The 26,992-nt window shown below is 41.2% G+C and overlaps 2 protein-coding genes and 1 long non-coding RNA gene across 7 annotated transcripts; 2 read left to right on the forward strand and 1 right to left on the reverse strand.

The window, feature by feature from the left end:
* The first annotated feature begins 253 nt into the window (after nucleotides 1-253).
* On the forward strand, nucleotides 254-14,280 carry lcp2a (lymphocyte cytosolic protein 2a). Of its 5 annotated transcripts, XM_077504103.1 has the most exons (33): nucleotides 256-607; nucleotides 867-929; nucleotides 2,159-2,205; nucleotides 2,618-2,683; nucleotides 2,942-2,970; nucleotides 3,431-3,465; nucleotides 3,740-3,935; nucleotides 4,054-4,145; nucleotides 4,902-4,959; nucleotides 6,192-6,257; nucleotides 6,424-6,443; nucleotides 6,786-6,805; nucleotides 6,895-7,014; nucleotides 7,107-7,125; nucleotides 7,198-7,213; nucleotides 7,302-7,380; nucleotides 7,475-7,527; nucleotides 7,601-7,635; nucleotides 7,708-7,909; nucleotides 9,108-9,205; nucleotides 9,288-9,366; nucleotides 9,471-9,536; nucleotides 9,617-9,636; nucleotides 10,576-10,595; nucleotides 10,724-10,846; nucleotides 10,932-10,950; nucleotides 11,030-11,045; nucleotides 11,129-11,204; nucleotides 11,889-11,944; nucleotides 12,257-12,333; nucleotides 13,412-13,486; nucleotides 13,603-13,752; nucleotides 13,838-14,280. In XM_077504103.1, exons 1-33 carry the CDS (start codon nucleotides 530-532, stop codon nucleotides 13,979-13,981), a joined length of 2,313 nt encoding a protein of 770 aa, XP_077360229.1. In that variant the 5' UTR covers nucleotides 256-529; the 3' UTR covers nucleotides 13,982-14,280. The 5 variants fall into 5 exon arrangements, with proteins under 5 accessions (XP_077360233.1, XP_077360229.1, XP_077360230.1 ...); XM_077504107.1 differs by lacking the exon at nucleotides 13,838-14,280 and having other exon boundaries at nucleotides 254-607; nucleotides 12,257-12,332; nucleotides 13,603-13,750; XM_077504104.1 differs by lacking the exons at nucleotides 256-607; nucleotides 867-929 and adding an exon at nucleotides 1,171-1,733.
* LOC144005790 (uncharacterized) lies at nucleotides 8,766-26,900 on the reverse strand. The gene is made up of 4 exons (XR_013279653.1): nucleotides 26,283-26,900; nucleotides 25,401-25,490; nucleotides 24,767-24,875; nucleotides 8,766-9,226 (listed from the first exon to the last, which is right to left on the reverse strand). It is a non-coding gene; the product is annotated as an uncharacterized LOC144005790 (long non-coding RNA).
* On the forward strand, nucleotides 14,938-17,279 carry foxi3a (forkhead box I3a). Its single transcript, XM_077504109.1, has 2 exons — nucleotides 14,938-15,582; nucleotides 16,649-17,279. Exons 1-2 carry the CDS (start codon nucleotides 15,114-15,116, stop codon nucleotides 17,209-17,211), a joined length of 1,032 nt encoding a protein of 343 aa, XP_077360235.1. The 5' UTR covers nucleotides 14,938-15,113; the 3' UTR covers nucleotides 17,212-17,279.
* Nucleotides 26,901-26,992: the final 92 nt, after the last annotated feature.

The following is a 26,992-nucleotide window of genomic DNA, read 5'->3' on the forward strand; positions in this document are numbered from 1 at the left end:
AAGAAAGAAAAGAAGCTAAATATCCATCAGTGAATCCGCATGCATACAAAAAAAAAGTAAAAGTTCCTGAAAGTTGAATAGGACTTCAGGCAAAAATAAATCTGCCTTGTGATGGGGTCTGGGCCAATGACTCAGTGCTGTCAAAGTCACCCACCAGCTCTTCCGCTTTGCGGTGAAGAGACTTGTGGGGTGGGGGGGAGGAGGAAGACGCTGCCTTCGTCTTCCCGCGTCCTCCCCTCTGCACAGTCACTTCCTCTGAGGTTAAGAAAGAAAGAGCAAGTGCGAGCGACGTTTACAAACACACCAAGTGGAGGAGGCAGGAAGAAAGACGGTCCGCCATCTTGGTTGCACTTTCAAATGGCGGCCTAGGCCACAACCGATTGTTCAGTTAGGACGCAGACCACCGGATGAGACCGATTTGTAGTTTTGTTACGCGGCCTAAAAAGAGGAACCAAACGATTCTGAGGCCACTCCAAGAAAAAAACTTACTGGGAAGTCTTGAGCGGGCGAGGAGGAAAAGCAGGCAGTGATGAACTGCGGCCGAGTGCCATCCCGGTCGGAGGTGATGGAGTGGAGCCCTCAGCAGCTGGCCGACTACCTGAGGAAGGTCAGACTCAACTTGGGAAGTCATCCGAAATGTCAAAATGAAGGGAAAATTGAAGCCGGTGCCGATCGTCACCTTCATCGGTTCTCGGTTGGCTGGAGTTGTCATTCGTTTGGCCCTTTGGAGTCAGCCAGCCGTCCCGCAAACATCTCCAGTTGCTCTTTTGACCTGATGATGTATTCCACAAAGGTTAAGAAACGGGTGAGATGACGTTTAGGAGATTTTCCTCACGCGTGTGCGGTTGTTTGTATGTGTGTTGCAGATGAATCTGTCCGACTGTGATCGAACCGTGTTGAAGAACTCCATAAACGGGATGCGATTTGTGGTAAGTTTTGACGTAGACCAGGCGGATCCAAAAACTTTGACCCTGTCATGTTTACGTTACTTCATTTGTCAGAAATTGGTTTTACTCAGCTTAAAGGTATCAAAGAGGATTTTACAAAAAAATAAAATTGTCCAACTACATAAAAATCGCTTTATCAACCTGTAGCTGACTTATACTTGTGGAAAATAATACTAATATTTATAAACTGTGGACGTGGCGGGCGGGGAACGTTAGATTGTAGCCAATCAATAACGAAGCTGCTTCCTGGCTTGTCAATCACACTTCTTGCGTAAGTTCCGCGAGTACGTAATTTGCGTAACACTCTAACGTAACAGTGTTTGCTAGCGATGCGGCTTCTTCCTACCGTTGCTAGCTCCTCGCGTGTGTGTTCAAAGTGAACCAACAATGGCAGAGAAGAATACAGGACCACCGAGCCGTAATATATAAAGACTGTTTTTGAGGGTTGCTGAACGGGGGAGACAAGAACTAAAAGAGCGGCGCCAAACGAAAGTCATTTTGGGCCAGAGTTTTCATCGATGTGATCGGGCTGCCAGATTGTATCGGGGTCGCTTTCAGATGCCGTCACGCTACAGGATTGTCCGCAAATTGTCCGTTTATAATTGTTCAAATTAACACAATTTATGGACTAAAATTGTAAAAAAAAAAAAAAGGGAAAAAGCACGTAAATAAACCTGAAAATATAAAAGCATGATACTTTAAAAGTGAAAAAAATAAATAAAAATAGAGTGAAGGGCCTTCGCGCTTGCCGGTGACGTCAGTACAGCAGCGCAGTTTACTTTTTGAGTAAGAACTGCACTTTATGATACTTGTTAAACATGTTAAGTTGTATAATGACACCAGCGTGAATCAGACCACTGGTTGCAAACAAATACAGTAGGCCTACACTAGACTCCAGTGCAAGTTTCCAGAGGAGGCGTTTCCTGCGTAAAAAACAAAACAAAACAAAAAGGCAGGAAGGAGGGTGGTGGGGGCGGTGTGCCTGCGCATTATTGAGAAAACCACAAACTGCCGTTGGGCAACTTGTTCGCCACACGATCCTCTCTCGAAGTACATTTCAACTGCTAATTTGAACAAATGTGCAAGTTATTTTGCCTCTGCCTGTTCATGATGGTGTTCATGATGCATTCAAGGGCAGCTGGGAAAAAACCTGTCTCAAAGGAATTGAATTGCCTTAATGGCTGATGTGATATGTCATTTTCTATTTGCAGAACCTGAGTGAGAATGACCTGCAGAAATTCCCCAAACTTCATACGCCGTAAGCTTTTTTTCTATAATCTATAATGTTTATTGCCACTGTGTTGACAATTCAAGTATCAGAAGTGTTATCAAAATATGCGCAGCTCTGCTTACCTTGTGGCTTTGAAGTTTCTTCATGATATTTCAGACAATGTAATCAGGCTCGTCGGCGGCTCCGAATCTTCACCTAGCCTATGTTTCAAGTCACGAGTGGAGAAATTTGGTGCGCGAGAGATGATTATGTCAGTTCCTGTTATGTAATAGCAAGTTCAAAAGGGCTCGTTTACAGAGTCAGACATATTGTCACATTTAGGCAGATTTGTTTAATTTCACACTTGTTGGTTGGACTGACTCTCCAGAGAAAAGTGCTACTTGTAAAGGATATTGTAAACATACAAGGGTGTGGCTTTCGTGTTTGCGTGTCCCCGCAGGATCATTTCCAAGCTGAGCGCTGACATCGGTAAGAAGGAAGAAAAACGAGGCCTGTTTGGCAAAATGTGAGTTCCTGTTTCGGTCCACATGCAAAAGTGACATAAAAATGTCGAATCACGTGATTAAGACGCAATGTTGTTTATAAATGTCGGGTAGCTTAATGCTAATGTATAATGCAAAGCAGCATAGGCAGGCTGCAGAAACTAGCATCAATATTACGCCTTTAAACAACTTGGAAAACACACCAAATAATGTAATTTTTTTTCAAATATTGCTTTGACAAATAATACTAATTAACTACATGTTCCTTTTCTCCATCACAGAACCATGACACCTAAATTTCATGAGCCAGGTAAAACTTTTAAACTTGTAACTAAAACGATTTGGATTTCATCGCTATACTGCTCACGGCCAATAGGTGGCATCGTTTCACAATTCTTGTTTTAACAAGAACCACTTTCAATAGGACGGAATTCTACAATTACAAATCGGTGTATGGGGAAATGTTTACTTTTTTTTTTTAATAGTGCAATGCTTGTAGTTCTAGTAATTTTCACTAGATGTGTATTGTTTAAGTGCAAAAATAATTGAATTGATTCAAAATACTGTATATATTCTTTCGTACTTAATTATAACCTTATATAATCTTTTTTTTTTTGCTAGTAATACTTGTATTATCACAGTCAGTGGCATGAGTGTGTACATTTTTTATGACCTCGCCAAATATGCGTATTGTCCCTGGAATTCTCAATTTTTATTATGATGATTATTTTTTTACATGTTGGTGACTTGTTATCTTCTACTTTTGACAGTTCGTGACGTTACACTTCCGGGTGACAATTATTCTGTAAGTAGACATACATCGCAGCAGTTTACCATTTTTTTTAATGTTTTTTTTTTTTAATAATGTTTTTTGTGAATATTTTTTTTTCTCTTTTTCGGAATATTTTTTATGACAGAAACAAATATTCATAAAAAAACAAACAGAAAAAAATTACTCTAAAAAACAAAGCTCCCAAAAAAAATTAGTCAGAAAAACTGTAATTTTTATTTTTTTTTTTAAAGTGAATACAATACGCTTCCGTACTCAACGACTTATTGCGGCCATGTTGTTTTTCCAGGACGACGACGACGTCAACGATTACGAGAGCCCCAACAGCTGCAGCGAGGACAGCGGCCAGAGCGACTACGAGAAACCCAACGACGACACGGACGCGACGGAGGCCGAGCATTACGAACTTCCCCCCTCGGAACCTTTGGAGGACTTGGCGCACAAGCTGCGAGGCGCCGTGCGCCTGGGAGACGCCGACTACATCGGTCACATTTGACGTCACGTGATTGGCGTTTTTGTTGTCACGGGATCATTTCAATCTGTTACCGTGGCGACCAGCCGTACTTTTGACTTAAATGTGTTTCATGTGTGGCCCTGCTGCAGATAGCAGAGATAATCGTTCGTCATCCAGGGGCGCGCCGCCTGCTGTTTGCCCCCGCCCACCAGTCGCATCACGTCCGGCGCTGTCGCCTCGGGTATGGAGTCTTAAATTATTCTTTTGAGACTTTTCCCTTCCAAAAGTTAAGATTTTTGTTGAATTCTGACTGATTTCATTAATTAAGTAAAGTTAAGGTCAAACAAAATGTGTGTTTGCTGACAGAGTGGACAATGACGGACAGGGTGGACATTTTTGGCTAATGTCAGCATTTTATGAGCAAGTTGACCGTTTACTGTTTAACAAATATATTTAGAATTTCTGAAATGTTTTTATATCAATATTTCACTATGACAGAGTGGACAATGACAGGGTGGACATTTTTGGCTCATGTTAGCATTTTTTTGAGCAAGTTGACGGTTCTGCTGTTTAACAAATATATTTAGAATTTCTGATTTTTTTTTCCTTTCAATATTTCACTATGACAGAGTGGACATGTTAAGTTTGACAACATCAAACTACACCACTCCACTGAAGAAAGACAAAATGTTGGTCGCAATGTCGCTGAAAGCATCAGCTAATCCCATAATGACAGGGTGGACAGCAATTTCAGGGACAAAATATTGAATACAATAATGAAAGTAGAATACACATGATACAAATGAGTCACTTTATCAAATGACTCATTGTAGTTAAAAGCATGTAAAAAAAATAAAAAAAAAGTGCTACGGTCAAAATAGGTTGAATCACTTGCTGACAGGGTGGACAATTACAGCTGCATCTTATTGACTACATTATAGTGATGATTGAATGATTGGGATGATTACAGCAAAGGCACCTTTTTTTGTGTGTGCAGCCAGTTGAGTCCAGTCGAAATCACTCCCCTCACTCTTCTAGAAGAGCATCGGAAAAGTGTGAGTACATCAATCAATCAATTATTCAATACATAAATAAATAAATAAACAAACAAACCCTATATTACCAAATTTTGCTTTTGCAGTGATTGGTCAGCCTCAGGGTCTTATTATTACATCATGCTGATTTTTGTTTTTATTCACTTTATAATAACTACCCGTTATAACTAGTTAATAGACCATTAGTAAACTGTTAATTAATGAGTTGTTAATGACTTATTAAATGTTTGTTAACTGTTTGTTAAGGTTTTAAAATGATGTCTATAAATAGTAAAAATATCATTATTAAACTGTTAGTTATTGAGCTCCAAATGACTTGTTAACTGTATATTAATTATTCATAACTCTATTTTATAAATTAGTAATACATCCTTAACAAGCTATTAGCAAATGACTTACTAATGACTTGTTAAGTATTACCTCATAGTTTGTATAGGTTATTGGGACGTTATTCTAAAGTTGCCACTATTCCTCATTTATTACGCGTTAGTAAATGTGGAATAGTTGCAACTTTACAATAACGTCCCAATAACATAAATAAAGTAAGAACTAATATTTAAGTAGTAGCAGCAGTTGTTAATAGTTTGTTAACCATCTACTAATACTAAACCAGTGAAACTTTGTAGAAGAGCAAATGAGTGGAAAAAGTTCAATGGTACGGAAAATTGATATTTCGGCATAGTCATTTTACATTTTCAATTTCTGTACTTTCAACTTGTTCCACCTGTTTGTTGTTTGACAAAGTTTCATAGGTATTAGTAGATGGTTAACATCTACTATGTAAAGAATGAGCTCATATACAAGTGAAGTATTAGTAAGTAGCTAATTGATACTATTGTGATGTTATTGTAAAGTTGCAACTGTTCCTCATTTATTAACAGGTAATAAATGAGGAATAGCGAACACTTTACAATAACGTCCTCATAACAGATAGAAACTATTAACTGATACTTAACAAGTCATTAGTAAGTCATTTACTAATAGTTTGTTAACTTAGTCTTACTCATTTATAATATATCGTTACAAATGATTAACAAGTCATTTATAACTCAATAACTAACAGTTTAATCATGACATATTAACTGTTTATAGTCATAAGTATAAATCCTTAACAAACAGTTAACAAACATTTAATAAGTCATTAACAACTCATTCATTAACAATCAACTAATGATCTATCAACTACTTATAACGGATAGTTATTATAAAACGTTACCTTTTTTTTTTTTTAGTGCTTCCGGGACCGCCGCAGATCTTCCGCGGCAACAAGCCGGGCCGTAACTCCTCCCCCATTCGAGGTAAAGCCCAAATGTGGCGCCGTTGAGCTGCCTTCAAAGGCCATCTGGTACTTGCAGATTGTACTGGTAAACTCAAAAATGTGCTGATTAATCAAATGAAATGATTTGAGCTCTTCCAGTCATCATAATGTAGCCAAAACGACAGCAATTTTTTTTGTCTTCACAGGTGCTAATGTACCAGAGAAGGTGAGTGTACACATTCTTGAATGTTGTGCAACACATTAATAAAAATATTAATTTCCTGTTGTCATTTTTCTGCCACTAGATGGCATAATTGCGTTTGTAAGACATTGGTGACAGCTCAGTAAATTTTTCTTTTCATATTCAGAGCTATCTAATCATTAACATGAAGTAACGTGTGAAATTCTGAACATTTTTCAAATTGTAAAATACAACTTGACCCCAGTCTCCATAAATATATGCATTATTATGATATTTATTAATGCTAAATGTTGCTTTGGTGCGACTGGTGGCCCTTTGTATCTATGGCTTAACGAATGAAAGGCTTTTTTTTTTTGTCTGTTACAGCCTGTCCTACCCTCTCGAAGGTAAGCACATGCACAATCGCTATGTTCTAACTTTATTTTTTATTTCTCCCCCCATAAATGTTGAACATTTTCTTGACTTTTGCGTTCAGACTTCAAGCGGACGTCCCGGATTGTGTCGCCAGGTCCAAACCTCTGGCCCCACCTCCTCCTTCCTCCTCAACCTCCGTCAGCAGGAGCGCCTCATCCGTCAAGCCGCCTCCCCCCAGCAGGTCGGTCGGTCGGTCGGTCGGTCGGACAGACTCATAATCAGTCATTTGTTTGAATAATAATCTGATCATTTTGGTGCGATTTCTTGTTCCAGGATCGATGGTATCAGGGAGGTAAGTTTCATTTTTTATTATTATTATTTGTCCATTTCTACCATCTCATTATGTTATTTTTCTCCCTTCCAGCATACACACAATGATGGTGAGAAATTTTGAATTTGATCCAAGCAAGTCGAATATTTTTTTTTTTTTTTTTTATAAAATATGAAAATCGCTATATTGTCTTACAGCAGCCAAAGTCAACACCTTCCCCCTCTTCCACAAGACTCTGCCCCCCCGCCCGACACCCCCGAGCCGCCATGGCGACAGGTAAAAAGTCACAAATGTGCTATTTTCCTTATGAAAATGAATTCATACATTCCGTTTTTTTTTTTGTTTTTTGTTTTTTTATATTATTTGACAGTTTGCCTCCTGGCGCCACTTCGGTTGGATCACTTCCTCTCAGCGTCTCCTCTGGTAAGAATATTTTTGGAAAAAAAGGATTTGACTAATATTACTAATAATAATGATGTTAATAATTCTCCATCAGCTCCCGACGTCGAAGGCTGGGACGATGACGAGTTTGTGAGTGCAACACATTTCCGGTTAAAAAGCCACACGTGCACGCAAAACTTAACAGCAAGGATGTATTTCAAGGATGACGACGACGCCGGTTACGAGAATCCGATCAGCGGTGGCGAGGACAGCGGCGGGAGCGACGGCGACGACGACGACGAGGCGGCAAACGACGAGACGGACTGGGCCGACAATTACGAGCCGCCTCCCAGCGAGCCCTCGGAGGAGGAGATGAGTCACAAGCTGTTGCCCGCGCGGCCCTGCGCCGACGGCGACTACATCGGTAGGACGACCGAACAGTCGGTTCCGTCTTTACGTGAGGTGACGCAATATCTTAGTGTTAGTGGCTCTGAAATATTATTTGTACTTCGGCATCGCATAATCAGCTATTTGTGGATTTTTCATTTGTTATTTCCTGAACAATTCAGGCCTAAATATTCCCTTGCTGTCATTTTTTTGTATCTCATTGAAATGTTTTAATTAAAATTTTGAATGTATTAATTTTTTAAAGAACAAAATTAGCACCTGACGGCATATTATGCGCTAATGAACTATGTGGACGGAAGTTGAGTAGTTTCTTTTAACAAAAGTAGTGATTTGCTGCCATCTTGTGGCATTTTGCTGTCATTCCACATTTCCTCTAATGAACCTCCGAATATTTGGCAAAGAAAAAAAAAAAAAAAAAAGGGCTCAGGTAACCAATCACAGCTCAGCTTGTGAATGTCACATGGCCAAACCTAGAAAATAGGTGAGCTGTGATTGGTTAACCGAGCCCTTGTGATGTCATTTTCAGTCGACAGCAAATTGCAAAATGTGTTTTTAAAAGGTACTAATTGTATGTGAAAAATAATGAAAGTATCAATTCTAGACAAAACATTAACTTTTTATTGATAAAACGGGCTAAATAAGCAACGTATTCCTTTAATATTTTGTCTATAATTAGTTTAATACTTTCATTATTTTCCATGTATAATTAGTACTTTTAAAAACACATTTTGCAACTTGATGTCGACTGAAAATGACATCACAAACGGGGTCGGGTAACCAATCACAGCTCACCGGTTTTCTAGGTTTGGTCATGTGACATTCACAAGCTGAGCTGTGATTGGTTACCCGAGCCCTTGTGATGTCATTTTCAGTCGACAGCAAGTTGCAAAATGTGTTTTTAAAGGTACTAACTGTACGTGAAAAATAATGAAAATATCAAACTTATTATGCCAAGAATGGCGAAATGAGTAAAGTATCCCTTTCATATTGTGAGATGATGATATATTGTGGCAGTTTTAATATCGCAATATCACGATATTGCCGTTATCGTTACACTGATTTACGGCAGAGTGAGGCAGGAATATGCCCCAAATTCATTTAAAAAAAATTTCTAACACTGGGCTCAAAGTTTCCATAGCAACCCCTTCTTGTGGATTCATTTTCAACATGATGGGCAAAGTAAACGTGCGACTCGTGTATCCACCCACCCTCAGATAACAGGGATAAGCACGTGTCGTCCCGAGGTCCTGCACCGCCGGCAGTCAGCCTTCGCCCGCCCGTCTCGGCGCTTCCTCCGCCTTCGCCCCGCCAGGTGAGACTCCAACCTGTCAACCTGCAAACACGCAAGCAAATACACAAGACTCAAAATGATGATCGTGAACGCGTTTTTGCAGCCGGGCGAGTCGTCGTCGCCGTCCGCTCGGGATCACACGTCGTCGCACTCTGCCGCCAGACCAGCGCCACCGGGGAAATGTGAGACATTACTGTTTGACATGCGCAATCGCGAATCATTTGGTTGAGTCAGTTGATTCCATCAATTTCACGGATGTTCCCAAATTCACCAAATCGTGTTTTAGTGCTCCCGGGGCCACCTCAGATCTTCCGTGGCAACAAACCGGGCCGAAACTCGTCTCCCAGTCGAGGTACATTTGGTGGCCACATCAAATATTTAGCGCTCATCTGGTTAACATTTTTACTCATTTGTTTTTCTTCTCTCTAAAAGGTCCCAACACAGAAGAGAGTGTGGGTATTTTTTATTTTTATATTTAGGAATTACGTGAACAAGACATTTTGGCAAATGTTAACTATTATAGGGACCTTATTTTATGAATTTGTGATTTGTAAAGAATGACATAATTAAATGAATGAATGTAAAGAATTACACAGGTTTTAAGTTTTTTTTTACCGTCTTCATTACTCCTTCTGGTATGTGTGCCTTCCTGGCCACCTGGGGGCAGTATAAGGACACAAAACCCATGAAGCGCTCCAATCAACTACTGAAATAAATCAACTTTTTTTTTTGTTCTACCATATTCCAACGTATTTAGATGCTTATGTATATTATACCAACATATTCTGATTTAATGAAAGATAATTACACTAAAATGGCCGTTTGGAAGCAAGGTTATTTTAGTTAACTAAAACGAAAAAAACAAAAAAAAAACAAAAAAAAAACTATTTCATTAACAAAATAAAGTAAAAACGAAAATGCTTTTTAAAAAAACAAAAACTGAAACTACATTTTATGTTTACAAAACTAAAATTATAATATCAAAAATATCCTTTGTTTTCATCTTTGGTAATTAATGCATGAGCCTTTGGGGATGATTTTAATTTGATAGGAACCAGAATAAGGACGTTTGAACGTGTCGCACAGAAGTGACGTCAGTAGCCAATAGAAAAGCATCTTCAGATGACGTCGCTCCCATGCTGTTTTTTGGTATATTGCGCACAAGTAATAAACATTTAAAAAATAAGAAACGTAAAATACTGAAACTAACTAAAACTAAAGTAAAATTAAGCATTTATTAAATAAAAATAAAAATTCAAAACGAAATAAAAACGAACTAAAATGAAAAAAATCCAAAACTATAATAACCTGATTTGGGAGTTTCAATGTTGTGCTTTTTTTTTCTTTTCTTTTTCTTCCTCATTCAATATTATCATTCTTGTATGTTACAGCCGTCTGCGCACTCACGAAGGTAACACACCCACGCGCACATTTGTCCTCCTCACTTTTTGTCAAAACAGGAAGTCACCATGACTCTGTCACTGTGAGCATGTGATAAGAGTTCGACTCGTCTGTTGACGAGCGCGTGTTTGTCTTCAGGCCTCAAGCGGACGTCCCGAATCCCCCCGGCAGGTCCAAGCCTCTCGGACCTCCTCCTGCTGCTTCCTCGACCTCCATCGGCACGAGCAACTCCTCCGCCAGGCCGCTGCCTCCTCCCAGCAGGTGGCCTTCACCTCCTTTTTTTTTTGCTCATAATGAATCCATCATTGAATGTCAATCAAATGATTTCTTGGTTTTGGTGTTACAGGTTTGACGGAATGAGGGAGGTAAGTTTGGATTTGATATTTAAAAAATAATAATAATAATAATCATCTCGGTACTATATTTTATCTCATGTTCTTTTAGCAAACACACAGTGATGGTAAGAATTCTTCATTTGCATTCAATCAAGATTGATTATTAAAAAAAAATATTAAAAATGAAAATCTTTTATATTCTTTCCAGCACCCAAACACAACACGTTTCCCCTCCATAAAAATCTGGCCCCCCGCCCGCCACCTCATGGTCGCCATGGAGACAGGTAGAAAGTCACTTATGGATATGAAAAAGTCTACACACACCCCTGTTGAAAATTGTGCGCTTGACTCCCATCGACGCAAGATCGAGTCCGGGCTCCGTCCTTCCTGGGTGGAATTTGCATGTTCTCCCCGTGCCCGCGTGGGTCTTCTCCGGGTACTCCGGTCTCCTCCCACATTCCAAAGACATGCATGGCAGGTTCATTGGGCACTCCGAAGTGTCCCTCGGTGTGATTGTGAGTGGTTGTGCATCTCTGTATGCCCTGCGATTGGCTGGCAACCAGTTCAGGGTGTAACCCCGCCTACTGTCCGAAGCCAGCTGGGATAGGCTCCAGCACCCCCCGTGACCCTTGTGAGGAAAAGAGGTCAAGACAATGGATGAATGGATGGAAGTTGTGGTCAATTCTGAACACAGATCATCATCAACATCCCATTTCGAAGAGGGTGTGCACACTTGTGCAACCTCATCATTTGGGTTGTAAATTTGCATTTACTCTCTCAAAAATAATTCAATTGATGTTTTAGGTCACATTTATGGTGGAAATGTTTTTGAATGACTTATCCTGGACTTTTTTTTTGTATCCCAAAAACTTAGCATTTGATTAGGGGTGTCTAGACTTTTTATATCCACTATATAACAATTTCATACATTATTGAACAAAGTGCGTTTTTTTTTTTTTTGCTAACAGTTTGCCTCCTGGTGCCACTTCTGTTGGGTCAGTCTTGCGAAACGTTCAACCTGCAGGTAAGTTAAAAGACCACTAGGGGGCAGCCTTCACCAGGATGGTATTTTATCAGTTGGAAAAAAAAAACACAAGGAAGTCCTCTCGACAAATGTTCCTACATACGCGGTTTCGAGGTTACGAATGACACGCGGTACAGTAGTTTATGCAAAGAACGCTCAGCTAGCGCTGGACGATGACATGGAAGTCTTTTTTTCAACCAATATTTACTGTAATTCATATTTTACTATTATGTTGACCTCAGTATTTTAAACGGCGCGTTCCAACTTACGACAAAACGTCATCTTTGGGTGAACGTATGTGTGTGTGCACAGCCTACGCAGATAACAGGAGCAACTTTGCTGGATCGGACCGCTTTCACCCTCCGCCACAAAAACCTCCACCCAAACAGGTAGTGCTTTCTCTGTGACATTTTATTTGAACGATTATATATTTAAAACTCATTCGCTCCCAGACATTTTCACTGAAGCAATCTCGTTCGCTCTCAGCTGTTTTACTGGATTTTTTATTTTGCAAGGCCCACAAAATATTGTCTTCTCTTACTATAGAAACATGGAACCTATCAAAAGAAAGATTAGCGTCTCTTCTTTCGTCAGAAAAAAAAAAAAAGTATGTTTCTATCTGTTTCAGTTTTGCAGTAATTAGCATTAGAAAATAGCCAAGTTTCATCAATATTCACATTCCTGGTGAAAACAGTGGGGAAAAGAGCTTGTTGCAACATGGCCCTGGGTTGATCTCCTTTACTCTGTTGCCACCTGCTGGCCGTTTACGTAATAACTACAATTTCTGCAACCGTTCTTTGCAGTTGAGAGGCTGCATCAAAGCCTTCTGTATGCTCTAGCATGTGTCTTTGGGACACTTAAAACATTACAAACAAAAAACAAAAAAACATTTATACGTTTTTGGGAGAAAATTAGTTAACTCATTCACTCCCAGCCATTTTCACAGAAACAATCCCCTTCGTTCCTGGCTGTTTTACTGGATTTGGACTGATTTTGCAAGGCCCACAGAATATTGTGCTCTCTTTCTATTAAAAAACAAACAAACATGGAACCTACCAAAAAGAAAGATTAGAGTCTCTTCTTTCATCAGCAAAAAAATTAATAAATTCTACCTGTATCCAGTTTTCAGCAATTATCATTAGAATATAGCTAAGTTTCATCATCATTCACAAACCTGTTTAAAACAGTGGGGAAAACAGCTTGTTTTCAACATGCCCCTGGTTGTTCTCTTATACTCTCCTGCCACCTGCTGACCATTTTTGTAATAACTACAATTGCATCAACCAATCTCTGCAGTCCAGAGGCTGTATCAAAGCCTTCTGCATGTTCTAGCATAAAAAACTAACAAAAAAAAACACGTATAAATACGTCTTTGGGACACTTGTAATATTTAAAATAGAACGTATTTCTATGTTTTTGGGAGCAAATGAGTTAATAAAAATAAAAACTGTTCATGTGTGTGTATAGGGAATGGACCCTCGCTGGTATGTTGGTAAAGTGACCCGTGTTCAAGCTGAGGGTTACTTGAAACAAGTCAGCAAGGTTAACACGCACTTCTCTTCATATAATGCATTTGTTTACATGTATTTTTTCATACTGCCCCGCAACTAAACGAGCTCATCGCGCGCGTTTGTTTGCTTGCTCGCGCACGCGCGTAGGACGGCGCGTACCTGGTGCGGGACAGCTCCCACCAGAAGGCCAACCAGCCGTACACGCTGATGGTCCTCCACCACAACAAAGTCTTCAACATCCAGATCCGCCACGAGGACAAGCAATTCCAACTCGGGACCGGGCTCAAGGCCCAGGAGGTAAAACCCAAGTTCACGTTTTAACGACGTAACTTTATCGTGACGCCAATTCAAGTGTCACCTGTGTGTGTTTGTGTTTGTGTAGTCCTTCTCGTCAGTGTGCGACATGATCAAATATCACTCCCAGTGTCACCTGCTCCTCATCGACGCCAAGAAGCGTTGCTCGGGCCAGCAGAACCAGTGTCTGCTGTCAGAACCGGCCGGGATTTACATGACTGGACCGCAGTGATCACAAAATGAGACTCATTCTGCTTTCAACTGCTTCAATTGAGATATATATATTTTTTTTAGGGATCACTTTTTGTCAAATTTGCAAATTAATATGGACTTGAAATATCGGTTATCATCTCCGGGACTACTAATCAGTTATCAGTATCTGCCTTGGGAAAAAAAACAAAAAACAAAACATCGGTCTATCACTAATTTCAATGAGGAAAGATGTTTTAAGATTCGAGTGACTTTAGTCACTTCAACTCATATTTCAAGGTGCCACTGTATAATAAAGTGAGCTTTTAGTTTTGACAATAATGATGCAATAGGATTAGTAGTGGTGGAGGAAGATATCCATGTAGTTTATTTTCTTACGGTCTACTGGTTCCGAAGATATTTCACACTTGTAAAACACGCGCACGCGCATGTTTGGGACCCGTATAATCCCAGTCATCAGTTAGAGCTCAGCCCGTTTTGTTTTGTCTGCGCCGGCTGCCGATTTCCACGCTGTTGCCAACTGACGCACGGACGCACGTCATTGGTTCTTCAGGATCCCCCCCCGAAAAACCAGCGTCAGGCGGCCCCCCCAGCGGTGTCGCAGCAGGTGCGAATATGAACTGATAAACCGATGCCGAGCGTCACTTTTTGTCTTGCAAGATTGCAGTCCAGCCAACCGGTCACGCGTCGCAGATTTTAGGGGTTTCGTCCAAAATGGTTGTTGTCGTATCTAGATCAGAATATGCAACGTTCAGCTGGATTATAAACACTGTCTAAAACACCAAAAAATAAATTAACAGTTAAATTGAGTAAACTACTTTGTAGCGTTGTCACACATTGATGAATAATAACACATCTTCATTAAATGATATATTAATGATATGGGGATTTGAAGTGCTTAAAAAAAAAAAAATAAAAATCTGTGATGAGCAGATGAGTAACGACTGAAACCGTAAAAAGAGATTCAATCAGTCATCGTCATCTGTCCCCAGGGCAGGAATTCAAGATGCCCTTACTCAAAACAACCGCCGTGTGTGTCTGTATGTGTGTGCGTGTCCCAGCAGCCAATCAGCTTGCATGTGGGCGGGGCATCCGCGTATAAGTGCAGGTGGAGACAACTTGTAGACAGGTGTCGTGTGTTCCGCAGCGTCACCATGGCGTCCTTCGTGCCCCTTTGCCATTTCCCCCAGCAGGAGCTCCCGTCTCTGGCCGTGGATCTCTGCGACTTCAGCCTCTACAGCCCCCCGCCCCAACCCGAGCCCATCCGCTCCTCGCCGCCGTGCCACCGCCGACCAGACCTCGGCCCCGTCCCCGGGCCTGGAGGACAACTTCTCCAACACTTCTCCAACCTGCAGGGTCCCTTCCTCCCTAGCGGCGGACCCTGGTACTCGCCGGCGGGCGTGCTGGCTCTGGCCCGCCCGCCGTACTCCTACTCGGCCCTCATCGCCATGGCCATCCAGAGCGCGCCCTCGCAACGGCTGACGCTGAGCCAGATCTACCGCTACGTCTCGGAAAACTTCCCCTTCTACAGCCGCAACAAGGCCGGCTGGCAGAACTCCATCCGCCACAACCTGTCGCTCAACGACTGCTTCCGGAAGGTTCCACGGGAGGCGAACAATCCAGGTGGGGTTTCCCCGTTGAGGTGATGCCATGTTGTGTCTCTCCTGAACTCGAGTTCCCAAAATGGTGCGCTAGACTTCCGTAGCGCAAACTCATCACAGAAGATATCTCAAAGCACATGAGAGGTAAAAATCTCGAACATCATCTGTCTTGGTCCGGTATGGTTGATTTGAAGAAGCAGAGTAGAGGCCAGAGAGAAGATAGAGGTGTCAAATCCAGGTCTAGAAAGAAAAAAAAAACCCTGCCACAGTTTGGCTTTAGCCGCAAGTTCTTCTACTTAACTGGTAGGTAAGAGTTCTTGGACTCATTTACCTGCTAGTTCGCCATAGCAGCAACAGAAATCGTAACGTAGGGTGCCAAGATTCAGTTGATAGAGTGGTCGTCTCGCAAACCAAAGGTTGTGAGAGCCTGATCCCGACAGAGATCCTGTTCCTGAGAGATCCTGACAGAGAGATCCTGATCCTGAGAGATCTTAATCCTGACAGAGAGATCCTGATCCTGTGGCCATACCGAAAAGTCCTTAAGATACTGAATCGCAAGTTCTTCTACTCAACTGGTAGGTCAAAGAGTTCTGGGACTCGTTTACCTGCTAGTTAGCCGTAGCAGCAACAGAAATAGTAAGGTAGGGTGCCAAGACTCAGGTGATAGAGTGGCCATCTTTTAAGTTCGATCCTGAGAGAGATGCTGATCCTGAGAGATCCTGATCTTGTGGTCGTACCGAAAAGTCCTTGAGTAAGATAGTGAACCCCCAGTTGCTCCCGATCAGTCGTTTAATGAACACACACATGAACCTTGGATATAAGTGAAACCTTTCACCCAGTAGTCCCATGGTGACAGCCACAACAATGATACTGCTCACCAACACCAGCAGAAGAACGTGAAGACCCAATTGTACCACTTCCAGAATTGCAAATTTTGGCTTGCAAAACAATGGCAAGGCTCCTACTTTGAGGGCACTTGTCAAAGTACAAAATCTGGTCAAATAAGTTTTAACACAACTAATGTATATTGCAGTTCCCTATCAGGTTCCAACAACCTCACTTTTAACTTTCCATCTTCCATGTTGCAGGTAAAGGAAGCTTCTGGACTCTGGACCCAAACTGCGACAAGGTGTTCGACAACGGCAACTTCTGCCGCAAGAGGAAGAGGAAAAGCGAGAGCGTGACCCCCGCCAAGAAACGTCGCAACTCCTCGTCCGACTCCTCGTCTGAGCCAAGCCCCAAATATCCCAGCATGCATTGCAGTCCAGAGTTTTCTGCCCCGTCAGACCTGCAACTCTCGTCTCAGCCTTCCGTGCACATGCAGGTCCCAGATGATTCCTCCCTGCTCCCTCCACAGGGGCTTGTCTACTCGCCAGGGGCCGTGGTGCCTCAGTGGGACTCCTGTAGCTCTTCTCCTCCTCCTCCTCCTCCTCCTCATGCCGTGTTCTTCCCCTCTTCTCAATCCAACCCTCCACATTTCTCCCCGTCGTCATTCTACGCCGACGTGGAGACCACGTTCGCTCCTCTGCTGGAGTTCCAGGAGCAGCAGCCGGCGGACTTGGACTCCTTGCAGGCTCACCTGTTGGGGAGCCTGATGGAGGAGCTGCCCCTCGACTCGCTGGTCCTCCAGCAGACTCTGACGTCCATCTGATGTTTTGAAATGTCTGCCACTGCTGTATTTATGACTTCTTTTTTTTATGTATTTTGTAATTTAAGATTTCATGTGTAAGTTTGTTAGGAATAAAAAAAAAAGTATACAAATGAATTGTGTTCTTCAGTTTGAAGTATGCAAATGGAACAAAACACTAGGAAGTAGTTTATAATTAAGTTTCAAATATTACAGAGTCCCAAGTGATAACACATATTGTTAAATAGAGCTGTCAAAATTAATCCATTAATCAACACGTAATCGATTATCAAATTAATTGACATATTTTAATAATTGAGTCATCGTTTTGAGCCATTTTGCAATTAAAATTGATTGAAATTGAAATCCTCTGATTTCAGCAAATCGACAGTAATTGTTCACTGATTTTTGTCGTCCTTCATGTAAGAAGACTGATTACCTTCTCTGTTTAAACAAAATAAGACTTTTGCAAGCATCGGTTTTTACTTTGGAAAATAATGACCGAACTGGTAACATAGTACATCAATCCAACCTTTTTTTTTGGTGTAAAATAGTAAAAAAAAAACTTGGAAAAAGTTTTTTTAGACTTGGAACGGATTAAAATTATTTACATTAATTATAATGGGAAAAATTGTTTTGGATTTCGAACAAATCGCTTTTAGAACAGCCTTCTGGAACGGATTATGTTCGAAAACCGAGGTTTGACTGTATAACGCTTAGATGAGTTCATGGATAAACAAAACAAACTGAGCCCAACTGAATAAACTGACCCAAAAATGGTTTCGAAACCCATTTTCAGTTGGAACGCCGTCTTGTCTTCACGCCATCAAAGCCGTTTAACATGAAAGTAAATGCCCCACGTGTGACAACACAAACAATGACATGATCATGATAGTCGGGTAATTGATGGGTCGCCGATAAGCGCCCCTTTTTGAATCCGCATCCCACATTTTTTTTTCTTTTTTTTTTTTTTTTTTGACGATAAGCGCGAGTGTCTCCACGCCGCGTGTTTATAGTCATCACGTCGTCCATTGATGCTGATGCGTGTGTAAATAGGCGGCACACGCAGGCGGAGCTGATAGGATCAGCCGATCAATACGGCCGCGAGACAACGAGTGTTTACATCGCAAGAGGCAGAGTGTGCCGTCTGTTTAGGGCCCCCGCGTGCCCCCGGGGTCCGTGTTATACCGCTCACTAGTGTTCATTTCGTCAACGAAAACTACCCAAAAAATAATTTCGTCAACACACTTTTTTTTTTTTTTTCACCGCACTAAAACCAGACTAGACTGGACGAAAACCCTCATTAATAAACAATAACCGGGACTAAATCAGTATACATTTTTGTCGACGGATGAAGACGAGACGGAAATATACTTCACTTATTAAAAACTGGACTAAAATTATAGACATTTCAGTTTATCAACAAAAACGTGACAAAATTTGTATAATTTTGTAAAATGTCACGGTGACACTGTCATGTGACACAGTGACACGCCCCCTTCCAAATCTGCAGCTAGCAAGCGCAACATGCACAAGCACATGGGACAGACAGGAAGTGGATTCACGGTGAACGGTCAAAAAACAAAACAAAACAAAACATTAAATTATAGTTATAACGTAACATGAATCCAACGGCTATAACGTTCCAACAATAATGTTAATTCGACCGCTAACTCGTGCTAGCTAGCTTAGCATGGAGCCATCGTAGCCACTTGTTGATGATATACTCCAAGTTGTTTTTCCCATCAAAAAGATGAGAGAAAATTCGCCGTGAAATAGTTTTAGATGTTCAACATTATCTGCTTACAAAAATATACAAGGGTAAAATGATTGTCATGACTAAAACTAAACGGTTGACAGTTTTTGTTGACTAAAGCTAGATGAATGAATATTAATGACATGTTTGTCTCCAAGGTCATGCTGGATGAAAAGTGATGGAATCCTGACAAGCGTGAGCGTTATTGTCGTCATGCTGGTACGGTGACAGCTTTTAAGAGCAGCGACCCCCATGTTGCCGCTTGACGTGAAACTTCATCCAACACAACCACTAACCGAACAAACCCCACCCCCTCCCTCACCAGTAGTTTTCCACTCAGATAAAACACCTGCTCACTGGTCATAATCACCTGCCAAACAAAAGGATCGACGTCGTTAGTTAGATTGATCCGAATATTGATACGGCTCGGACGTTTCTGAGCTTGCGTTTACAACCCGAGATTGGTCCAAGCAAGGAACGGCAAGTAGGCGTCAAGTGTATGTTTGACACTTGTCCTGTAGGTGGCACTGGTGTACCTTGAGGCCAGCCACTCTCGCAGGCCTATAAAATGTTGGCGTGAGAGCAGTGAAGGTCGGCCAACAGTTAAATTGGATCCAGTGCCGGGCTGAAAATAACCCCAAAAAAGCAGGCAATCTTTGCTAGTTCATCATGTGGTGTCACAGTAGTTAAGGGGAAAAAAAAATCTAACACTTAAAGGGGGAAAAGCTGCGTGGAGGCCATGAAAAAGAAGCTTGGAGAGTTACAAAAAAATTAGAAGCTGATTAAATTAGAAGTTGATTACATGAGGATGCACGAAAAAAACAAAAAAACTTGTCGTCCACACTGCAAATCAAACAGTTTCATCAATTAACACAAAATTTGGTCAACATGTCCATCATAACTGGTTGCATGAAAAAGTCTCAAGCCCACAATCCAACAGGAAGTCTGCCATTTTGGTTTTTGAAACTTTTGGAAGAAAATTCCATTTAAAAAAAAAAAAGAAGCCCTGAGAGTAATAATTAAAAAAAAATTTAAAATTTAAATTAATTTTTTTTTTCACCAATTAACATGAAAATTGGTGGACATGTCCATCATAAGAGGATGCACTAAAAAGTCTCAAGGACTTATACCTGAAATGAAAAAGGGAGTCCTCCATTTTGAGCCATTATCTTTGCTGTTTTTTTTTGTTTTTTTTTCCTGTAAATGCTTATTTTGCTTATTCCATGTAATGAGTTTGAAGCTCATTTCAAGGATTCACCATGAAAATGTGCACAAAGCCACAAATCCCGACACTTTTATGTTCATCACGGGTTGGAAAAAAACCAAAAACAAAAAAAGAAGCATAAGTCAAGCCATTCGCCGCCTTGTTGCAATACTTTTCTCCCGAATCAAGATGAAGCTCTCCCGAGGCTCTCGTTTAAAAGCAATAACGTCTTCCTGCCACCTCCCCCAACCGTCCTTGATCACAGTTCACAGGGGGGCTTTTTTTTTTTTTTTTTTGCTCCCACGGCTGCGTGAGCAGGATCCCTGCAGCGTTCCACCGTCGCAGCCACACACTTAAAACCCACACAGCCACGATCAGTTGCTTAGGAACAGCATTGTTGGCGGCGTGTGGGCGCGATCACGCGTGGCCTTTTGTTCATGTCAACTTATGTGTCATGCAAACTTGTGCGTATGTGATGATGATGATGATGATGATCTGATCACAGCGCCTGAGGTGTTGGTGCGCTCACCTCCGCCCATATAACAAGATCGATAGCGGGTGAAGGATTACATAAATTTGAGGTTGAACAATAGAAACCATTTTTTTTCTGACATTAAAAATACTCATACTCCCTTTTGCTGTGTATTTCACATGCGCATGTTTAGACGCTTGCCGCATTAAAAAAAAAAATTAAAAAAAACACAAAGAGTAGATTGCAAAATAAACTCATGCAGACAAAATTCACGACAAAATATTAATTTGCTAGAGCCAACCGCAATCTTCCCTCCTTGCTCACCATGCATACCACCACCCGCACTCAACGTTGCAGCAGTTTTTTTGTTTTTTTTTACTAGCTTTCTTTTCAATTATATGACCCAAACAAAATAAGCACAATTAAATACAATTGGTCAAGAAACCAGACTAAGTGCAATTTGTGGAGAAATTGCGTGGGAATGCTGAATGCTGAACGCATGTGGAATGCTTATGAAGTAAATTGAGAGATAAATTATGAAATTAGGACCTCTTGATTACTGGACAATGCGCTTTACCAATTGTGCCACCGAGCAGTATCGGACACCTGGTCATAATGATAAGTTATATGTATGGAAGTGAGCGTGGAAAGTGATACTTAGAAAAAGTTCACTGTCTGTCCCATTGAAAATGAATGGGGAAAAGTTGATATTAAATTTTAAATTGTGCAAATACTGTAGGTAATGTGGAATCAGACGTTATATAGCTAGTTGAAATTATTTATTTTATTATTATTATAATTTATTATTATTATTTGAACAACGTAAATATTAAGTATTATATGGGAGTTGTTACGCGGCAAAAAAATGTGGAGAATAAAAATCACAATTATTGTGGGAATGCTTCAGCATTCCCACAATAAATAAAACAAAACTGAAATTTTATTTCGATTATGATGATGGATGCAACCAATTTGATTTGCAGAGAGGCTATCATACCAATTCTTTTGTTGTTGTTGTTTAATGAGCGTCGTCGTCTGTTTATTATCGTGGAAGCGAGTGGACTCGCCATATTGTGTTTGCACTGCGGCTCTGCCAGAGCATATTTATGTGCGTTGCCGCTTTGGAATTTTTTTCGATGCCGTCCACACTTCACACGCTATCTGATGCACTTGACATTGTGAGGAAAAGCAATATCAGCTTGCACTGCTGGAGACTTTATAAAGAGATACAATCACAACCCAAATTCAACAGACGCTAAAGATTTGAACAGTTTGTGTGTTGTGAGTTAATCGACATTGTGGGTTGGTGTGCATTATGGTTCAACTTCATCTGAGAATGACAATATATATATATATATACAGCTTTTACCCACATATAACTTACAGCTTTGGAGAGATTTTAACATCATAAATAAACGTAATTGCATTTACAATTATTATTATTATTATTATTATTTGTATTTAAATTACTGTAGGCCTACTTGAGTTGCCTTGTTGAGATATTAAAATTGGCCTGAAACACTTTCATGTTGTAATTTAAGATAAATAAAAATAAATACATAAATAAATATATAAATAAATAAATCAGAAAATTAGCCTGAAACATTTTCATGTTGTAATTTAATGTAAATAGATAAATACATTAATTAATTAACCAATTAATTAATTAAACTGAAAATTAGCCGGAAACATTTTCATGTTGTAATAAAATAAAATAAAATAAAATAAGAAATCAGGAAGTAGCCAAATACTTTTACGCATAACTGGAAGGAGCTTTTTCCGGGATAGGCCTCGCACCAGAATCGGTCCACTTTGTTGCTCAAGTTTGTTTATAAACGTTTCTTTAGACGAAGACGTCATTTAGCGGGCGGAAACAATTCCAGGTTAATCAACGCGCACGCACGCGCACACACACGTAGAGGCACACTAATCCTCGACGACAGAGTCATTACGAAATACAATAAATCCATTTGTGGAGAATTTTTTCCCCTTTGTCTGCACGCCCCCATTCATTGCTTCCAAAAAAGCCATTTGTGTCATAATGAAAGTGTAACGCTCTGTGTGTGTGCGTGCATAAGTAGCAGTGTGGTAAACAGGGCTTTTCTGCAATTAATTTGAAATTGTGCTGACAGAGACTCGCCGGGAAAGAAGCCATGCGTACGCGAGTGCGGGGGGGGGGGGGGGGGGGGGGGGAATATCAAGATTACGGCCTGCGGCGTCAAAGCACCTCTTTTGTATGGTATGATATCCACCGCGCACATACTGCTCGGATAACAATGCGCACGCACGCACGTCGATACGGGAGCCGCCTGCAGATTGGCAATCGTGGAAGCAGCGAATGCTGCACAAGAGGACCAAGAATGCGTGCGTGTGCGTGTGCGTGCGTGTGCGTGTGACTCAGTACTCTAGAAAGGAGAAAAATGGACTTTGGCTCTTCTAATGAGGCTTTTTATAAGCACAATGTGCGAGATAGTGAAACCGTCAATCAAACGTGTCATCAAGTTGACCGCTAATTCAAACGAGAGTCACTTTGGAACGGCTCACATTTACATACGGGATACACGCGTGCGCGTGCGTGCGTGCGTGCGTGCCCTCGTATGCCATTCGGATTAAAAGGAAGTAGTGCGGTCACGATGGAATATTTTTAGAATAATCTATCAATGATTTAATCGATTAATTGGATTCATTTGAATTTTGCATTAAAGTGGATTACAGAAGCATGTTTATTAAATAGTGATTGGTGTTGAATTCGTACTTTGTGTTTGTAAAGTGATTTAAAAAAATTTAAAAAATAAATACATAAAAAAAATGAAGAAAAAAGAAAAAAAGAAACAAAAACTGCTAGCTATGACACCTGAGCTAATCATTTAAGGAAATGTCAGCCCTGCTTGTCAAATTTGGAAAACTAATTGCAGGATAGCTGCATGTAGTTTGTTCCTCCCAATTGTGTTGCCAGATGTACTTCATTCGCCTGCAGTTCGAGCCCCGTGCAAATCCACTCGTCCATCTCACAATTTTAATCAAGCCAATCCTGTCTTATATAAACACAACAAAAACATCATCTCACTACAAAATGTGTTCAGATTTTGTTTTAGTAGCGTTTCAAAGCTACAAGTTAACGGCCGCCTGCACTTGAAGCATTTTTGGCTGGCATGAACTCGCTTGAGCCCATTTGGACACCTGAGAGGACGTTCCGATCACGCAGTGTGGGCAGGAATGTTAATAGCGGGGCGGCCATTCATCACCGGCGGAGTTGGCCGCCTTCCCAGGAAAAAGACCTTCCTTATTTGAATATTTACGACCCGTGAGGTAATGTTGTCTCGGAGCGTAATCCTCGTCTGCCGGCCGTGATGGTCTTACAATATTTTCCATATTGCTGCGATAAACACCGAGAGTGAGCCGGACGGACGCAAGGCAAAGCTCTCCTGCAGCTGCTTGCCAGGATAAAACGTGAAGCGAGAAAGGGAAAATTTTTAATTCCATCCGGCATGTGATCTGCTAAATCACAGCGGATGCCAAATGACACTCAGGATGAAGGAGGCGAGTTTTATGACTTGCCGCAGAGTGTTCCAGTCGTTTGGGGCAGAACGTTGAAAAGGTCGAGCAAAAAAATAGTGCAGAGAACAAAGAGGTTGATAAAATTGGTGGAATAGCAAGTGCGGGTGGTGGTATGCATGGTGAGCAAAGATGGGGCGGGGCCTCGTCAATCTCAGGTGGATATACTAGCGTTAGCAAACGATAAAAAAAAACATGGCAAAGTAGCAATGTGAAATTACTAATAATGAAATAATAATATATATATAGAGAGAGATTTTTTTTTTTTTTAATTGGGAGTCGGCATCGGCAAAAACATGCCTTGTGAAAATGAAACTGCACTACAAAACTAGCCACCAGAGGGTGATAGAATTGCACAAATGGAAGTCAACCCGACTTTTTTTTTTTTTTTTACAGATATGCTGCTTCTAATATCGTGACATGACGACAACGATATATTGTGACAGTTTTAAATACAGCGATATCACGATACTGCCGTTATCGTTTCATCCCTAAGCCACACTATTAAAAAAAAAAAAAAAAGTTCGAATTCATCAGAAGCGAATACAAATCTGCGCAACAACACAACAAACCTCAGTGCAGCTCTGCTTACCTTTTGTCTTTGACATGATACTTGCGGGGGCATCACCGTAGGCAGGACCCAGACAGCGTCGCCCGCCGACTGTTGCTCGAAGGTGGCACTGGATCTTCCTCCGGCCTAGCTGATGATCACAGACGCAATTTCAGAAATAGGCAGATAAAGAATTCATGTGGTTGTTTTCATTTATTTCTAAGTCCATTTTCCATCATATGTCCCATTTTTAACCAGAAGATCGCCAGCTCTTATCTTGAAAGCTGCCGTTTCCTTTGAAACGTTGATTTTTTTTTTTGCTAACGACAAAATCGGACCGTTTTGGCGCCCCATGAATATGAAACGAGCGCGGCGATGTTCACGCCGGTTTAACCCCCCCCAACATATGCCCGCCTTCTAAACTGGGCCTGAACGGTGGCATGAATGTTTCAGCACGCACTTATCGACAGTGAGCTCATCATCCCGGGACCTTCACACACTCCCGAGGCAGGCACATCCATTTTTCATGACGGCCTGCTGCAACGACTGGGAAATGACTGTGAGAATTTTTTTTTTTTTTTTTTTTTTGCACTGTGGAATACCAACAAGCAGGTTGGCCTTCGAGAGTATTATGATGATATAACGGCGACATAAATAAATGGAGAGGAACGTGTACCTTGAGCTGAAACAAGCGATGTGGAACCTACGGCACGGGGGTTCATGTGAGGCCTGTCGGATCATTTGATCCGGACCGCTGTTTTCAATTCTGGAAATGAACCAGAAAAACAAAAATAAACTCGTTTAAGAAAGAAAGAAAGAAAGAAAGGGAGGAGATTGAAGAAGGCTGTAGTAAGTAAGATATGACACACTGATCTCCATATATGACTGGATAGCCGTTAGGCCAAGACTTTTGGGGCCGTGAGACCGCCATATTGCTCCTCCCAAGAAACGTTTGTCGGCATACCATCCTATACATTTACAGTATCCAAATTGGAGAACATTTTTACTTGTTAAAAAATATTAACCACGCCCCCACAACCCCGCCTCCGGCCTTATACTAACCGTATATGTCTCATCTGTACGTACAACGCATTGTTTATACAGTAGTCTGCTCGCGAGGTGGGAGGAGCAAGATGGCCGCCCTGTGACTTCAACGGCTTGCACTGGCTATCCAGTCATATACTGTAGATAGGTCAGTGATATGATAGAAGCAGGTGAGGAAGTAAAGATGAAAGGAAAGGGAGGGAAAAGGGAAGAAAGGAAAGAGATGGAGGAGGGATGATGAAAGGAAGGAAAGAAGGCGACAAGGCAAGGAGGTAAAGGAGGGAGGGAGGAAGAAAGGGAGGATGAAAAGAAAGTGAAAAAAGAGGGAAGGAAGGAGGATGCAAGGTAAGGGAGCAAAGATGGACGAAAGGAAGGACTTAATGAAGGAACAACCAATGAAAAGTTGCGGGAGTAACGGTGGTAGGACGGACGGAAGGAAACGAGGACTTAAGAAAGGTGGAAAAAGAAGGTAGGAGGAAGCAATGAAGGCAGAACAGAAGGGTCGACGTCCTACTTTTGGCCCAGCCTGAGCACGTTCGCCTCGCATTCCAAACTGGGTTCGAACATCCTTGCCTTCTTGTGTGGACTTTGCGTGTTTTCCTTCCATAATTTTTTCCAAAACATGCGTTTTAACTTCAATGAAGACTCTCAAGGGCGACCGCGAGGGTCCTTGCAACCACTCCAGGGTGTACGCCGCCAATGTCTTGCCTTGACTCCGGCTCATCCGCCACCCTAAGGACAAGAACTATAGAAAATGGATGAATGAGCACTTTTTGATAAATTTAGCAAGGACTCCATTAAAAAAAAAAAAAAAAGTGAACTAGCCCCTGAAGCGTGACTTAATGTGTGAATATGAATCCATAAATTAGCATTGATAATACGCTCCTTTCCCTGATAGCATCGCTCAATCCTTCAAGTGAGTCACTGGGAGGATTATATAAATAGCAGACTCATTTTTTTCTTTCTTTCTTTCTGCGTTGCTTTGCAGTCGTTCTCAGCCGTGCGCTAAAAATAAACATGATGAGAAAGTTGTCGAACAGAATTCTTATTGGCAGATGTGTCAACTTAAGACCATCAGAAAGAGAACGCAGACAAACTACCATTTACACAATTAAGTCTTCGATAAAATGAATTTGCTGTTTTTTTCGGGGACGTGGGAGAAAAAAACACGAGCCCGCCGTGCAGTTAATATCGAGTACACATTAGCAGATACAAACATATACG

This window comes from Festucalex cinctus, chromosome 18 (assembly GCF_051991245.1).
Source record: "Festucalex cinctus isolate MCC-2025b chromosome 18, RoL_Fcin_1.0, whole genome shotgun sequence".
NCBI lineage: Eukaryota > Metazoa > Chordata > Actinopteri > Syngnathiformes > Syngnathidae > Festucalex > Festucalex cinctus.